Here is a 15,119-nt window from a genome sequence, read left to right as displayed (position 1 = left end):
TTTTTGGAGGACAGAAAATGCTCAGAACTAACCAACTAATCATTGGTTTAAATTGATTTGCTTTTAACTCTGTAATTCCATTTCCAGTGCATTCCTTCCATGCATAGTTATGGGACTGTCGCTAGAGTCGTCTCTATTTGCCTCTACAACATGGGAAATCAACATTGTAAGGCAATATCAGATGTCAGTTTTGTGGGTGAGGATTAAAGTCCAATTAAATGGGAGAATGGCAGTTGGGCTCAATCAGATCAATCAATAACGATCATTTTTTTTTTTTCAGGAAATAGAGTTTACTCTTTGTTGCTTAGTTATTGTATGTTGGGCAAGTCACTTTATTTACCTTAAAGTTTTGGAGTGATGACTGTAATATTTAATTTGCATTGCACTTGCATTCCCAGAGTTCAGTGAGAAAAGAGGGGGTATAACTTCAGTGAAAGTGAAGGATGAAACTGGAATATTAATGAGAAAGGAAAAGAAATTACACCAAATTCCTGAGAAGTAGTAGCCACAAGATCAAATCACCTTCTGAAATAATAGGAGAGTTTCTTCCAACTAAAATTAGAAACCTTGTGGAATATCAGCAATGGTCATTGCATAAAAATTTGATCAAGCGACACATAACCATGGTAGCCATTTACAGACAATTAATTGCTGTATTAAAGTCCTTATCACTAACAGTGGTTCGCTTTGTGTGCTATTTCACTACTTCTAAAAATTTCTGAGAAAAGCTTTACGGAGCAGGTGATGTGATTCTCATCTTGCAGGAAGGGAAAGTGAGGTCCAGGTCCGGGTTATATACATGTCGCAGGTCGCAAAGCAGAGTCATTAATAAATTGTGGCTCATCACCTTGGCTTCAGGTGTGAGACAGAACTAGTTTTCAGAGTACTGGTTTTAAAATCCTACATGAACGAGCAAAAACGCACAAGAGATGTGGGTATCATTGCCTGTATCCGTTGCCTTCCCGACGTTGACCTTATCTGGTTCTTTTATCAGTTTTCAGTAAGATAGGGGATGAGGGGTTAGCAGCTAAAACTCTTCAGTAGACTGGGTTGAAAATCTTGAGAAACAATCTTAGTTTCGTGTTTACTTGATTGGCGTTTCCTGTGTCATGTTGCTTCCCAAGCTTTCCTCCTCTTGTCTTTCTCCTCTTCACTGTCGTCCTCTCTGTCTCCTCTCCGTAGTTGAAGAAAGTTTTCCCTTGTTCAGAAATTCTCTGGTTTGCTCTTCACAGTTAGCCTTACTTAGCTGTTTGGTAGGTAGGTGTCCACCTTTTTTAAATATGGCTGCTTTAGAGCATCACGTCTCTTGTATTTTGTTCGGTACCTCTCTGTTATACATAACCAAACCCAGTGTGAAGGCTGTTCAGGATTATAAGCCGTAGCTTTTCTTGTTGAAATTCTGGGGGGGAAAAAGTTATTTCAGAGAAGTAAGCGTGTATAATCAACATTTTAGACATTGAAATGGTCCAACAACAAGTAAAGAAATAGACACGCAACATGTCTTTTGCTCTGCAGTCAGTCAGTAAAAGCTTTCTTGGTGAATTTGCAGCAGATGACAGAATGGAGATCCATTAAATCCCAAGGATGAAGACGTAAGGTTTTGGGGGGCTATTTACTTGTATTACCTATGATAATCCCACTGTGATTTTTCCTTTTCCCCAAAGGAAGTCCATCAACAGAACCTGGAAAAAGCTGTGTGTCATTAAATCCTGGGAAAAATGCTAAATGGGAAAATCTGGAATGTGTTCAGAAGCTAGGCTATATTTGCAAAAAAGGCAACACAACTTTGAATTCTTTTGTGATTCCCTCTGGTGAGTGATCCATTTGATCTGAAGTATATAAAATATTATCACTGAAAGAAGAAAATCATAGCTTACATAACTGCGTGAAATGAGAGGTTTTGTTGATAACTTATGGAGTAAATATAATGATGTTCCTACAGAATTTCTTTTTGTTGGTTACTGGTGATGGGCAGTAACATTTCCGGAGTGTGCTGTGGTGTTCGGGCATGCACAAAGCCTTTGAAAGAACAGAAACCAGAATTCTGTCCTCACAGCAGCCCTGTGAGGTAGGCATGATTATTCACACATTCTAGATGAGGAAAAGGATATTAAGAGGATATATAAAACTTGCACATGTGACAAAACTGGAATCCAAGCGAGGAAATAAATATCTGAAAGGGATGTTTTTATTATATTCTCACTGTTTAAGGCACCGTATAGGCTCTAATGCTGTAAGTTTAGCATCTCAGATGGAAGTCTTCACAGAAATGGGATACAACATCCCAAAAGTACTAACTTACTTTTACATTTAGGATAGACTCTGGGAAAAGAATCCAATTATGCGCTCTCTTATACTTTTATAGAAGAATTAAATTACGAAGGCATTTTTGCCTTGACAAAAAGCAAACAATCTACACTTTTTTCACTATTAGCTGTTTTTGGAGAGACACTTAATGCTCTAAAGGGCTGGATGGCTGGCTGGATGGCTGGCTGGATCCTGCTGGAGAAACTGGACAGTGTGGCATTCTTGACTTTTCTCCTGGACTTTTAAAATCAATTTCATTGCCTGGCTGTAAAGTCAAAAGGCACAAAATGATAGAAAATAATAGTATTTACCTTCCACCTCTTACCTCTAACACCCATTTCTCCTCCCTGGTAAAGAACTGTTTCCGGGTGTTTATCCTCACCTGGTTACTCAATAAATATATAAAAAATATGCTGATAATTTTTTTTCTGTTTTATGCAAAAGGAAGCATACTGTACGTATATTCTCGACTTTTTTTCACTTAAAAATTTTGGACATCTTTCCATATGATACACAAATAGCCTCTTTGTTTCTATGGCTGCACCATAGCCATTGCAGAGAGAGAGACCATGTAGACTTTTTCACCAGTCACGTATTAATGGACCTTCAATTTACTTCCAACTTTTTATTATTACAAACAATCTTAGACTGACTGACTTTTTACACGTGCCATTTCACGCATGTGATCATTCCTCGCAGTGGAGTTGCTGGATCAGAGAGTGGGTGTGTTTGCAATTTTAATAGATAGAGATATGGTCGAGATCTCCAGAGAAGGGTCATGGTTCTTGGGTTTGATATTTACAGAGGCACCATTTTGACTGCAGGCATTGTCCAGGAGACCTCAGTCGCCTTTGTACTTCATATCGTCTCTTCCTCCCATAGGAGAAATAGTATGATTCTTTCTTCTTGGAAAAGCTCATACAGTTCTTCAGAAGATTTGGAATTGCCACTTTGGGGAAGAGGAGAATAGTTGTTTGATGCTTCCCTGGTACAGGAAGCAGAATTCTGGAATTTAGCCTTGTTCTTAACTCCCCAGTTGTAGGTTCCTCATCTGTAAGGGGAAATATTAATACCTGTTCTTTCTGTGAAAATTCATTCATACTGTCAAGCCTTCAGTAAGTTATTCTTATCTCTCTACAATACCTGCCTTGTTTCACCTGCTAATGTTCACTTTGACATTAGTTTTTGAATTTCTCTGTATTTCCTGGGTTAACCGTTCTGTCTTATCTATAAATTCAAATAAACCAGAGCTTGGAAAAGCATATGAGAGTGAAAATGACACAGTACCCATGATTGGTGACCCTCTTGGGCAAGAGTTCTACCTTGTACCTCATTGGTCCTTCCAATGCTACCCTGTTTGTTCACAAATCCTGGGTCTCTAAACCTGAACTGCCCCGTTCGGTAGTCACTTAACCACAAGTGGTCATTGAGAGCATGAAGCCTGGCTAGTTTGAATTGAGATGTGCCCTAAGTGTAAAATACATACTGCATTTCCAAGACTTAGCATGCAAAAACATAAAATATCTCATTATTTATTTTTTATCGATTACACGTTGAAATGAAAATATTTTGCGTTAAATAAAATATATTATTAACATTAAATTTCCCCATTTCTATTTACTTTTATTTAACGTGGCTACTAGCAAATCTAAAACTATGTATGTGGCTCTCATTTGTGGCTTACATTATATCTCTGTTGGACGGTGTCGCTCTACAGGAACTGGTGGTCTTTTGTGGCTGTCCCATGGAACTCCTTTTCATTGGTTATCTTCATGTTTTAAGATATTTTTTAAGGTTATCCGTTCAGTTTTTGAGGTCCTCAGCATTTGCTGCATTTTCAGCTTCCTAGGTAGCAAAATCAAAATATCCCACCAGAGGGCTCCAGAGTTATACTAAGTTTTTTTCTTTCTTTCCTTCCTTCTTTCTTTCTTTCTTTCTTTCTTTCTTTCTTTCTTTCTCTCTCTCTTTCTTCCTTCCTTCCTTCCTTCCTTTCTTTCTTTCTTTCTTTCTTTCTTTCTTTCTTTCTTTCTTTCTTTCTTTCTCTTTCTCTTCCTTCCTTTCCTTTTCTTTCTTTTTTTTTGTAACGTGACAGTGCACTATCTCAATTGTATTGAGGGGCTAGCATTTTTAAGTATGTGCATTTTTTACTGTTACAGTGATGTAGTCATTGTGGGTGACCGTTTACTTAAATGACTACTGTAAACTGAATCTTGGACTCAAACAAAGATGTGGCAGACAGTCCCAGTCTTTAAGGAAAAATGGCTTTAAGGGATTCATGAAATGAATAACAAACATTCACTGTATTGAACATTTACTAAGGTAGCACATCTGAGAACATTTACTACCAAACACATATACTAATTAACGTTCATTTGGTAATCCGGTCCCTCTGTAAGCAAGGTGCATTGCTAAACTGCAGTTTGAAATCGTTTGTGTAAATGGTAATGCGAAGCTGCCATGTAGCACATATATCTTCTGTTCTTTTTCTTGACCAACATTCATCACACCTGCCATATGGCAGGCCCCATGCCGGTTCTAGGGCATACAAGGATGAATAACATGAGTCTCTGCCCCCACACATCTTTCCCTTCACTTTCCCCAGCTCATGACTATTACAGTACATTTTTTTGCAATGCAAAATCAAGATTTATGAAATTTGGCCATAACTGTTAGTAGTAATAATTAGGATGTTGGCCACTATGACCTATTGACTTAAATAATAATTGTGTGGTATTTGCAGTTTATAGGAACGTTATCTCAGATGCTTTGTAGTTCAGAAGAACACAGTGAGGATGGGTAGTTTAATATTAGTATGGTTATATTATATATGGTTAATTTGGTTCATGTGATGTGACTTGCCCAAGGTCACACAACTGGTGGCAAACTCAGGTGTTGCCTGAAAGACTTCTGAATCTAATTCCCTGTGATCACCCCAGGATCACATGCCATCTTGTGGGAGCAAGCCAGAGGCAGTGGGCTGGGGCAGAGGCACAGGTGGCCAGCTCACGCTGCTGTGGTTGGTCTCTGTGGCTCGTTGTTGTCCCTTCTGCCCCCACCCATTCTATTCCCCATTTTAACCCAGTTTTTGTGCTTGTTTTCTGAGTATTGCCCTTCTTCTGAGGAATGATTGGCTCCCTAGTGTCCACAAAATCAAAGTAAATTGAAATCTTTTAAGGAACGTATTGTATGTCAAATCTTTTGTGCCTCCAACATTTACATAACATGCTTAGTACAGGTTTGCTGACGATAAAATGCGACGATCTGTTGCATCTTAGTGTGGCTTTGTAGGTATAATTTTTTAAAAAAAGAGTTTTCACATGTAGCTTTATTTTATTTTATTATTATTTTTTAAATGTTTATTTTTGAGAGAGAGTGAGACAGTGTGAGTAGGGGAGAGTCAGAGAGAGGAGGAGACAGAGAATCTGAAGCAGGCTCTGAGCTGTCAGCGCAAAGCCTGGTGTGGGGCTCGATCCCGCGAATCATGAGATCCTTGCGCCGAGGTCATACAATTAACCGACTGAGCCACTCAGGTACCTGTAGTTTTATTTTAAAATGAAAGATGGATTCGTATAGTTTTTAGTTGAAAAGCAAACCCAACCTGGTTTATCTTTTGTGAATATGTATGCCAAAGATGAAAAACAAATATTACCTTTAGTTGCTTATAACTATGAACTGTTTTTTTATATAGAATGATGGAAAATTTTGTTACAACGAGAACAACCTTCCCTCTTAAATGTTTTCCAAACTCTTTTTTCTCTAGAAAGTGATGTGCCCACTAACTGTCCAAGCCAGTGGTGGCCATATGCAGGCCACTGTTACAAGATTTACAGAGAGGAGAAGAAAATCCAAAGAGATGCTTTGACTGCATGTAGGAAGGAAGGTGGTGATCTAGCCAGTATCCACAGCATCGAGGAATTTGACTTTATCTTCTCCCAGCTGGGATATGGTGAGAACCTTTAAATCTGTAATATGTTTTGCTCCTCCCGCTCTCCTCCCATCACTAGAAAATTTAATCATAAATGTTAAACTTGGTGATTTAAAATTAATAGTTAGATTATTTTATACAATAAATATTAATCATGCATGAAAGTAAAACATTGTTTAGAAATTTAAAGAGTTTGTATCACAAAGAGAGAATTTGACTTATTTTTCTTTTGATATGTAATCAATTAATAGGTAGTTTAAAAAATACTGTTTTTCCCTGTATAATCCGGATTCAGAGCAGCCTACCTTAAATTTGTCAATAATATTTCATTTATTGGAAGTATTTGTGTATATGTATTTTCTTTCTTTTTTAAAAGATCTTTCTCTCTCTTTTTTAAATGTTTATTTTATTTTCGGGAGAGAGAGAGAGAGAGAGAGAGAGAGAGCAAGCATGAGTGGTGGGGGGGGGGGAGGCAGAGAGAGAGGAGACACAGATTCGGAAGCAGGCTCCAAGCTCTGAGCTGTCGGCACAGAGCGTGACGTGGGGCTTGAACTCAGAAACGGTGAGATCGTGACCAGAGCTGAAATTGGATGCTTTAACCAACTGAGCCACCCAGGCGCCCCTGTATTTTCTTTCTTTGTGCCCATGTTTTCTCTCAGCAGAAACATCTCTAAATCTCATACTCTGGATTTTCCTTTCTTTTTTAAGTCTATGTATTTATTTTGAGGGAAAGAGAGAGCAAGCAGGGGAGAGGCAGAGGGAGAGAGGGGAGAGAGAAAGAATTCCAAGCAGGCTCCGCACCACCAGTGCAGAGCCCGATGCAGGGCTGGAACCCACCAGCTGTGAGATCATGATCTGAGTTGAAATCAACAGTCGAACTCTCAACCCACTGAGCCACCCAGGTGCCTTTATTTTCTTTGTTAACCTAGCTAGTGCTGTCACAGTGTTGAGCAGCACAAAAACAAAACAAAACAACCAGGATATTTTATTGGGGTGGTTGGGTGTTGGCCTAAATCTTTTAAAGAAATTTATGCCTCCATTGTTAGGGGTGTAATTTAAAGATTATATAGAACGTGTACTAAACAAAATATTGCAAAGCTTTCAAAAACTGGTTCTGTCAACAAACAAAACACTGGGGAGAAGGAGCTGGGGACACTCACCCCGAAGGGGAGGTGGGCGGGGAGGAACCTAATGATAACGGGCGTTCGGCGATACCTGCTGATTAAATGTTTGTCATTTTCTGCTTCCACCCGTGGGACTTCTAAATAGCTGCAGCTGTCCATTTCCAGCCAGCAAAACAAGAGGAAATGGCTGGTGACGATGGTGAGGGCTGCTTCCTGACACGTAGAGCCTGAACGTTGATAGGAGTCCGTGGCGAGGGGAAAAGACCAAACAGTTGACAAATAGACAGGAATTGGTAAAGTCGTCCCAGAGAGAGATTGCAAAGACCCCAAAGTACTAGGACTCCTACACCGGTGCCAGATGGGATTCTTTCCCCTGCGCATATGTCCCTGCGCTCACTAGGCCCTGATGGTAGCCTACTGCCGCCTGGGCGCAATTTCTCCATTTTATGTTTACTCATTCTGGAGAAATCAGACTAGACGGTAATAATGGGATCAAGACTGATAGGTCTGAATAATATCACGACCTACAAGTCATGATACATATAGCAGGTGATAAAGTGTTACAAATGAATCCGTGAAAAATAGATTCTTTAAGAGGCCGTAGGCCCAAAGAGCAAATTTTGCTCTACTTTCTATAACATGATGCAGTAACAGCAGAAGCTGATATGTTTATTGCTAGAGTTATGTAGCGAAGCTGGTGGCAAAGGTTGCTTCTATTTATTTACTCATTTATTAGTTTCTTATTGAAGTATAATTGACATACTTTTTATCAGTTTCAGGTGTACAACCTTGACTGCACGTGTGTGTTCATTGCATCATGATCACTGCCCTAAACCCGGTTACCTGCATTGACTCTGGTCACCGTGCTGTGCATTACACTTCCGTGATTTCTGAATTTCATAACTGGAAGTTTGAACCTCTTGGTGCCCTCACCCATCTCCCCCCAACCCCCTGCCTTTACTTCTGGCAACCACAAATCTATTCTCTGTATCTGAGCTTTGTTTTGTCCGTACATTTGTTTTGCTTTTTATTTTAAAAAACAAGGCTTTTTAAAATGCTTATTTACTTTGGAGAGAAAGAGTGACAGAGCGCAAGAGGGGGAGGGGCAGAGAGAAGGAGACACAGAATCGGAAGCAGGTTCCAGGCCCTGAGCTGTCAGCACAGAGCACAATGTGGGGCTAGAACTCACTAGCCGTGAGATCATGACCCCAGCCAAAGTCCGATGCTCAACCAACTGAGCCGCCCAGGCGCCCCTCATTTGTTTTGCTTCTTAAATTTACATATGGGTGAGAGCAAATGGGATTTGTCTGTGTCTGATTTATTTCACTTAGCATAATGCCCTCAAGGTCCACCCGTGTTGTCTGTTGTCATAAATGGGAAGATTTTATTCTTTTTTTGAAACAAATTTTTGAATGTTTATTTTATTTACTTTTGAGAGAGAGGAGGAGGGTGCAGAGAGAGATGGAGAATAAGAATTTCAAGTAGGCTCTGCCCTGTCAACGCAGAGCCCGAAGGAGCGCTTGATCTCATGAACTGTGAGGTCATGACCTGAGCTGAAATATCAAGAGTCAGATGTTTAACCGACTGAGCCACCCAGGTGCCCCTAGAAAGTTTTTATTCTTTTTTTATGGCTTTAATAGTATTTGAGTGTGTGTGTGTGTGTGTGTGTGCGTGTGTGTGTGTGTGTGTGTGTGTGTACATGCAATGGAACATATATATACACATACCATATCTTCTTTATTCACCCATTGATAGACACCTAGGCATTTCTATATCGTGGCCATTGTAGATAGTGCTGCAATGAACATGGGGGTGCATATATCTTTTTGAGTTAGTGTTTGTGATTTTTTTTTGAAAAATACCCAGAAGTGAAACTGCTGTATCATCTGGTAGTCCTACTTTTAATTTGTTGAAGAACCTCCATACTGTTTTCCACAGTGGCTGCAACAATTTACTTTCCCACTAAGAGTGCATAAGGGTTCCCTTCTCTCCACATCCTTGCAGACACTCGTTATTCTTGTCCTTGTGAGAACAGTCATTGTGATAGGTGTCGGGTAATATCTCATATGGCTTTATTTTTTTTTTTCAACGTTTATTTATTTTTGGGACAGAGAGAGACAGAGCATGAACGGGCGAGGGGCAGAGAGAGAGGGAGACACAGAATCGGAAACAGGCTCCAGGCTCTGAGCCATCAGCCCAGAGCCCGACGCAGGGCTCAAACTCAACGGACCGCGAGATCGTGACCTGGCTGAAGTCGGACGCTTAACCGACTGCGCCACCCAGGCGCCCCTCATATGGCTTTAATTTGCATTTCCCTGATGGTTGGTGATTTTGAGCATCTTTTATTACGTGTCTGTTGGCCATCTATATGTATTTTTTGGAAAAATTTCTATTCAGATCCTCTGCCCATTTTAAAATCAGATTTTTTTTTTTTTTGTTATTGAACTGTATGAATTCTTTATATAGTTTATATGTAAACCATTAATGAATATGTGATTTTCAAATGTCTTTTTCCATTCAGTATGGTTGCTTTTTCATTTTGTTGATAATTTCCTGTGCTGTGCAGAAGCTTTTTAGTTTGATGTCCCATTTGTTTATTTTTGCTTTTGTTGCCATTGCCTTTGGAGTCAGAGCCAAAAAAGTATTACCAAGAGCACTGTCAAAGAGCTTACTGCTAACATTTTCTTCTAGGAGTTTCATGGTTTCCAGACTTATATGTAAGTCTTTATTTTGAATTAGTTTTTGTGTATGGTATAAGATAGTGGCCCTGTTTCATTCTTTTGTAAGTGGCTTCCAGTTTTCCTAACAACATGTACTGAAGAGACTGTCCTTTCTCCAATCCATGAGCATGGCCTATCTTTTTATTTCTGTCTTCTTCAATTTCTCTCATTTGTGCCTTAGAATTTTCTTTTACCTTCTTGGTTAAATTATTCCTTGGTATTTTATTCTTTTTGATGCAATTGAAAATGCGATTGTTTTCTTAATTTCTCTTTCTTATAGTTCATTGTTAGTGTATAAAAAGGCAACAGATTTTTTATTAAATTTATTTGTATCCTGCAACTTTATTCAATTTATTCGTTTTAACATTTTTTTTTTCTTTTGGTGGAGTCTTTGGGGTTGTCTGTAAAATCATGTCATCACAAATCCTGATAGTTTTACTTCTTCCTTTCTAATGTAGATGCCTTTTATTTTTTATTCTTACCTAATTGCTTTGGCTAGGACTTCCAATAGTATGTTGAATAAAAGTGGCAAAAGTGCCATCCTTGTCTTTTTCCTGTTCTTAAGGGAAAAACTTTCAACTTTTCACATTCAGTATGTTAGCTGTGGGCTCACAATATATGCCTTTATTATGTTACTGTACATTCTGTCTATTCCCGATTGGCTGAGAGATTTTATCATAAATGGATGTTGAATTTTGTCAACTGCTTTTTCTGTCTCCCTTGAGGTGATATTATTTTTATTTTCATTTTGTTAGTGTAGTGCATCACATTAATTGATTCTCAGATATTGAACCATTCCTGCATCCCTGGAATAAATCCCAAAGGCCATGATCCTTTTAAAGCATTGTTGAATTCTGTTTGCTACATTTTATTGAGGATTTTTTCATCTATGTTCATGAGGGATATTGGCCTATAATTGTGTGTGTGTGTGTGTGTGTGTGTGTGTGTGTGTGTGTGTTATCTTTGTCTGCTTTTGGTATTGAGGCAATATTACACTCATAAAATGAGTTTTGGAGCTTTCCTTCCTGTTCAATTTTTTTGGAAAAGTTGAGAAAAGTAGGTTTTAAGTTTTCTTTGAATGTTTGGTAGAATTCATTGGTGAAGTCATCTGACCCTAAACTTTTTTTGGTGGGGGGGAGTTGATTACTGATTACTTCTCCTTACTATTAATTGGTCTGTTCAGATTTTGTATTTCTTTATGATCCAGTCTTAGAAGATTGTATATATCTAGGAGTTTATCAAGTCCTTCTAGTTTGTCCAATTTGTGGGAATACAATTGCACATAGTAGTATCTTATGATACTTTGTATTTCTTTGGTATCAGTTGTAATTTCTTCTCTTTCATTTCCATTTTTATTTGCACCTTCTCTCCTTTTATATGATTGAGTCTAGCTAAAGGTTTGTCAGTTTTGTTTATCTTTTCAAAGAACCTGCTATTAGTTTCATTGATCTTTTTTGTTATCTTTTTAGTCTCTCTTTAATTTATTTTTGTTTTGATCTTTTTTATTTCATTCCTTCTACTAACTTTGGGTTTTATTTGTTCTTTTTCTAGTTCTGTTAGGTATAAAGTTAGATGTTTAGTTTTCTTTTTGTAGTTGATCTCTGGTTTCATACCATCTTCCTATATTTATTGACACTTATTTTGTGGTCTAGCATGTGGTCTGTCTTGGAGAGTGTTCCTTGTGTACTTGAAGAGAATGCATATTCTGCTGTTTTTGGATGGAATGTTGTGTATGTGTAAATTACTTATCTCCATTTCTTTAAGTTTTTTTCTTGGGTTTTATCTTGTTTCTTTTTTCTTTTTTTTAGTTATTTGGAATATATTCTTCTGGTTTAAAAATCTTTTTTTAAAATTTATTTATTTTTGAGAGACAAAGTGAGACAGAGCATAAGTGGGGGACGGGGAGAGAAAGAAGGGGGACACAGAATCTGAAGCAGGTTCCGGCTCCAAGCTGTCAGCACAGAGGCTGATGCAGGACTTGAACTCACGGACTGCGAGATCATGACCTGAGCCCCCAGTTGGATGCTCAACTGACTGAGCCACCCAGGAGCCCCCTCTGTTTCTTCATTTTGTTTGCCTCTCTATGTGAAACAGTAATCTCTCTCAGTCTTAAAGTGGTGGCCCTGTGTGAGCATCATCCTTACCATTTAACTTTGCTCTGCTCATTACTTGTTTCTTGAACTGTTCTTGCAATTGTTTCAGACTTATGGGGCCCAGACGTACAGTCCCTCCTGGCTACCGGAGCCCAAGATTCGATGGGCATCCTTTGTACTGGCTGTGCATGGAAATGCTGTGAGGAAGCAGAATGGTACCTGCTGTTTCTGGGGCTGCAGTAGTGGCATGGGCCATGGGGCCCTTGCCCCTGCCTCTGGAAGGGCTGCAGCATCAGTGTGGTGGGGTGGGCAATAGTGGATCCGATTGATAGTGCAAAAATGGTGGCAACCAGTGCCAGCACAAGCAAGGTAGAGGAGGAAGGTAAAATGGTGCCTGTCAACATCTTTCTCTGGAGAGAGTGCCAACAGGCTTTTGCCCCTCTGGCAGAAGTGTTAAGATTATCAAGTGAATCTCCTTTGCATGTGGTCTAGGCTCTACTTTTCCCCCGGGCCCTGGGGTGAGTAAGTCCACATGTGAGATCTTCATGAGTGGATTCTCTGTTCCCTACAGCCCTATGGTTCTTTTGGATTTAAGCCCCGTTGGTTTTCAAAGCCAGACATTTGGGGGCATTATCTCTCCAGTACACATCCTGAGAGTGGGGGGTGCCCGGTGTGAGACACAAACCCATTACTCCCTGAGGAGAGGTTCCATATTTGTGAGACCCTCCTGATGGTGGGTGGCTGCACCCTGGTGGAGTTTTTGGCAAGACGAGGTCTCTGTTTCTCCTACCCGTATTTCAGTTTTTGTTGTACTGTAGTTGTTCAGCTGGTTCTCAGGTTCCTTTCAGAGGGAATTGTTCCATATGTAGCTATAGATTTGTTGTCTGCATGGGAGGACGTTAGTTCAGGATCCTTCCATGCTGCCATCTTGAACTGCCTCTGGCAAAGGTTGCTTTTCTTAAAATTTGTTTTTTTTTAATGTTTGTTTATTTTTGAGACAGAGAGAGAGAGAGCATGAACGGGGGAGGGTCAGAGACAGAGAGGGAGACACAGACTCTGAAGCAGGCTCCATGTTCTGAGCTGTCAGCGCAGAGCCGGACGCGGGGCTGAAACTCACAGACCGTGAGATCATGACCTGAGCCGAAGTCGGAAGCTCAACCGACTGAGCCACCCAGGCGCCCCAGAGGTTGCTTTTCAATTCAGAAGAGGAATTAATAAATTTTTACTAGGGAAACCTTCCCTTTTTTGTCATGGATAAGACTTCTTTATTTAAAACAGTGAAAATAATATGGATAAAGGTAAAGAAAGTTGTAAAATTATTTTTTTCTGGATCAAAAGCCTAGAAAAATTTTTCTAGCTAGTTGAGATAATTACCTTTTTTTTTGGATATTTTTTATACTGATTGTGGAAATAGAGTGGAGAAATTGGGACTTGCGCACCTAGGTTATGACTACATCAACTAAGACAGCTTCCCTAACAGACTCGTAACAATTGGTTTAACGGCTTTTTCCGCTTGTGTATTATATATTTTTATAGAGTGTAGGCTGTGTTTAGGAATTACAAAAGCTAGATGGCGGTGCACAATGTAGTAAGAAAAAATGTTATAGGGAACTCTTAACACTTTATTTTAACTGTGGGCCTTGGGAGTTTCGGGTTTTATTTTTATTTTATTTACTTATTGCGGGGGCGAGGGGAGAGTTTAGGTTTTTATTAGCTTTGAAGCTAAATCCTGAAAGGGCATATGAGGTCATTTTGAAGCCTACATTTGCTGCCCAAAAGATCATGAGCTGCCAAATTAAGTGAAAGGAAAAGGGTTTCATCCTGGCACCCTCATTCATGCCTCATGGTGCTGGAAACATCTGCTGGGGCTGGCAATGGGCCAATCAGTGACTTCTCCAAAAGCAAGTTGGGAGACAACGTTTAGGAGGAACAGATTAAACCATTTAGGGAGATTCCTATTTAGTGTGGCATTTTTCTCATTTTCTACTACAACATCATCTTTATAGTCCTTTGGCAAGTAATTTTATTTTTGCCATTTAATTTTTTTTTAACGTTTTATTTATTTTTGAGACAGGGAGAGACAGAACATGAACAGGGGAGGGTCAGAGAGAGGGAGACACAGAATCTGAAACAGGCTCCAGGCTCTGAGCTGTCAGCACAGAGCCCGACGCGGGGCTCGAACTCACGGACCGAGAGATCATGACCCGAGCCGAAGTCGGCCGCTTAACCGACTGAGCCACCCAGACGCCCCTATTTTTGCCATTTAAAGGACAGAAGTCAAGCATTCATGATGAAATTTCCAATAGAATAAATTAGATATTCATTAATTTTTTTTAAATTTGCAAACGTATGTTTCTAGGCATGAAGACTTAGGCCTTACATTTTGTTCCGTTTTAGTTGTAATATTTTTGGAATTATAACTACAGATAAGGTCAATAATGTTCTTCATAGAACTTTAAAACAAAATGATGACATTTTGTATCTGTACCTGGTTATTTTTGTTTTAATGTTTATTTGTTACTTAGTTGAGTTTTTCTGGTATTTTATGGTGAACATCATTACAGATTCATTTACATTTATAGACCAATAAATAAGTCCTAAATGTCGGGAGAGACAGCTCACCTCCTTCGTTTATGTATCTTCTCACTCCTAGTACAGTTATTAAGCTTTAATATCTGGAATGTTCTTAATAATAACATAGTAAGTAAACTAGAAGTGGTTTTTAATAGTACTTTAAAACATTCATGAGATTTAATGATAGTCAAATAGATTAATGTATAAGTAAGCTGTTATATTTCCAACACAATGAGTACAGTTTGTATGGAAAGATATTTATAACAAAAGAGTAGCTTCACAAAACAGGGGGTAATGATGGACCAACCTCAGCCTCATTTTAGCAACTCCCAGGAGATACAAGTTACACTTGTACAATAAAAGAATACAGTTGCCT

The 15,119-nt window shown here is 39.1% G+C and overlaps 1 protein-coding gene across 1 annotated transcript in view; it reads left to right on the top strand.

The window, feature by feature from the left end:
- The window catches only part of MRC1 (mannose receptor C-type 1), a 100,321-nt gene that overhangs the window by 30,977 nt on the left and 54,225 nt on the right, over positions 1-15,119 (top strand). The window contains 2 exon segments of the mRNA XM_040451294.1: positions 1,665-1,811; positions 6,068-6,253. Coding sequence (XP_040307228.1) covers positions 1,665-1,811; positions 6,068-6,253 — 333 coding nt within the window.

Source organism: Herpailurus yagouaroundi, unplaced genomic scaffold (assembly GCF_014898765.1).
Source record: "Herpailurus yagouaroundi ecotype Mexico unplaced genomic scaffold, PumYag 203, whole genome shotgun sequence".
In the NCBI taxonomy this organism is placed as follows: domain Eukaryota; kingdom Metazoa; phylum Chordata; class Mammalia; order Carnivora; family Felidae; genus Herpailurus; species Herpailurus yagouaroundi.
Note: the sequence above shows the minus strand (reverse complement) of the source record. Positions and strands in the feature narration are given on the sequence as shown.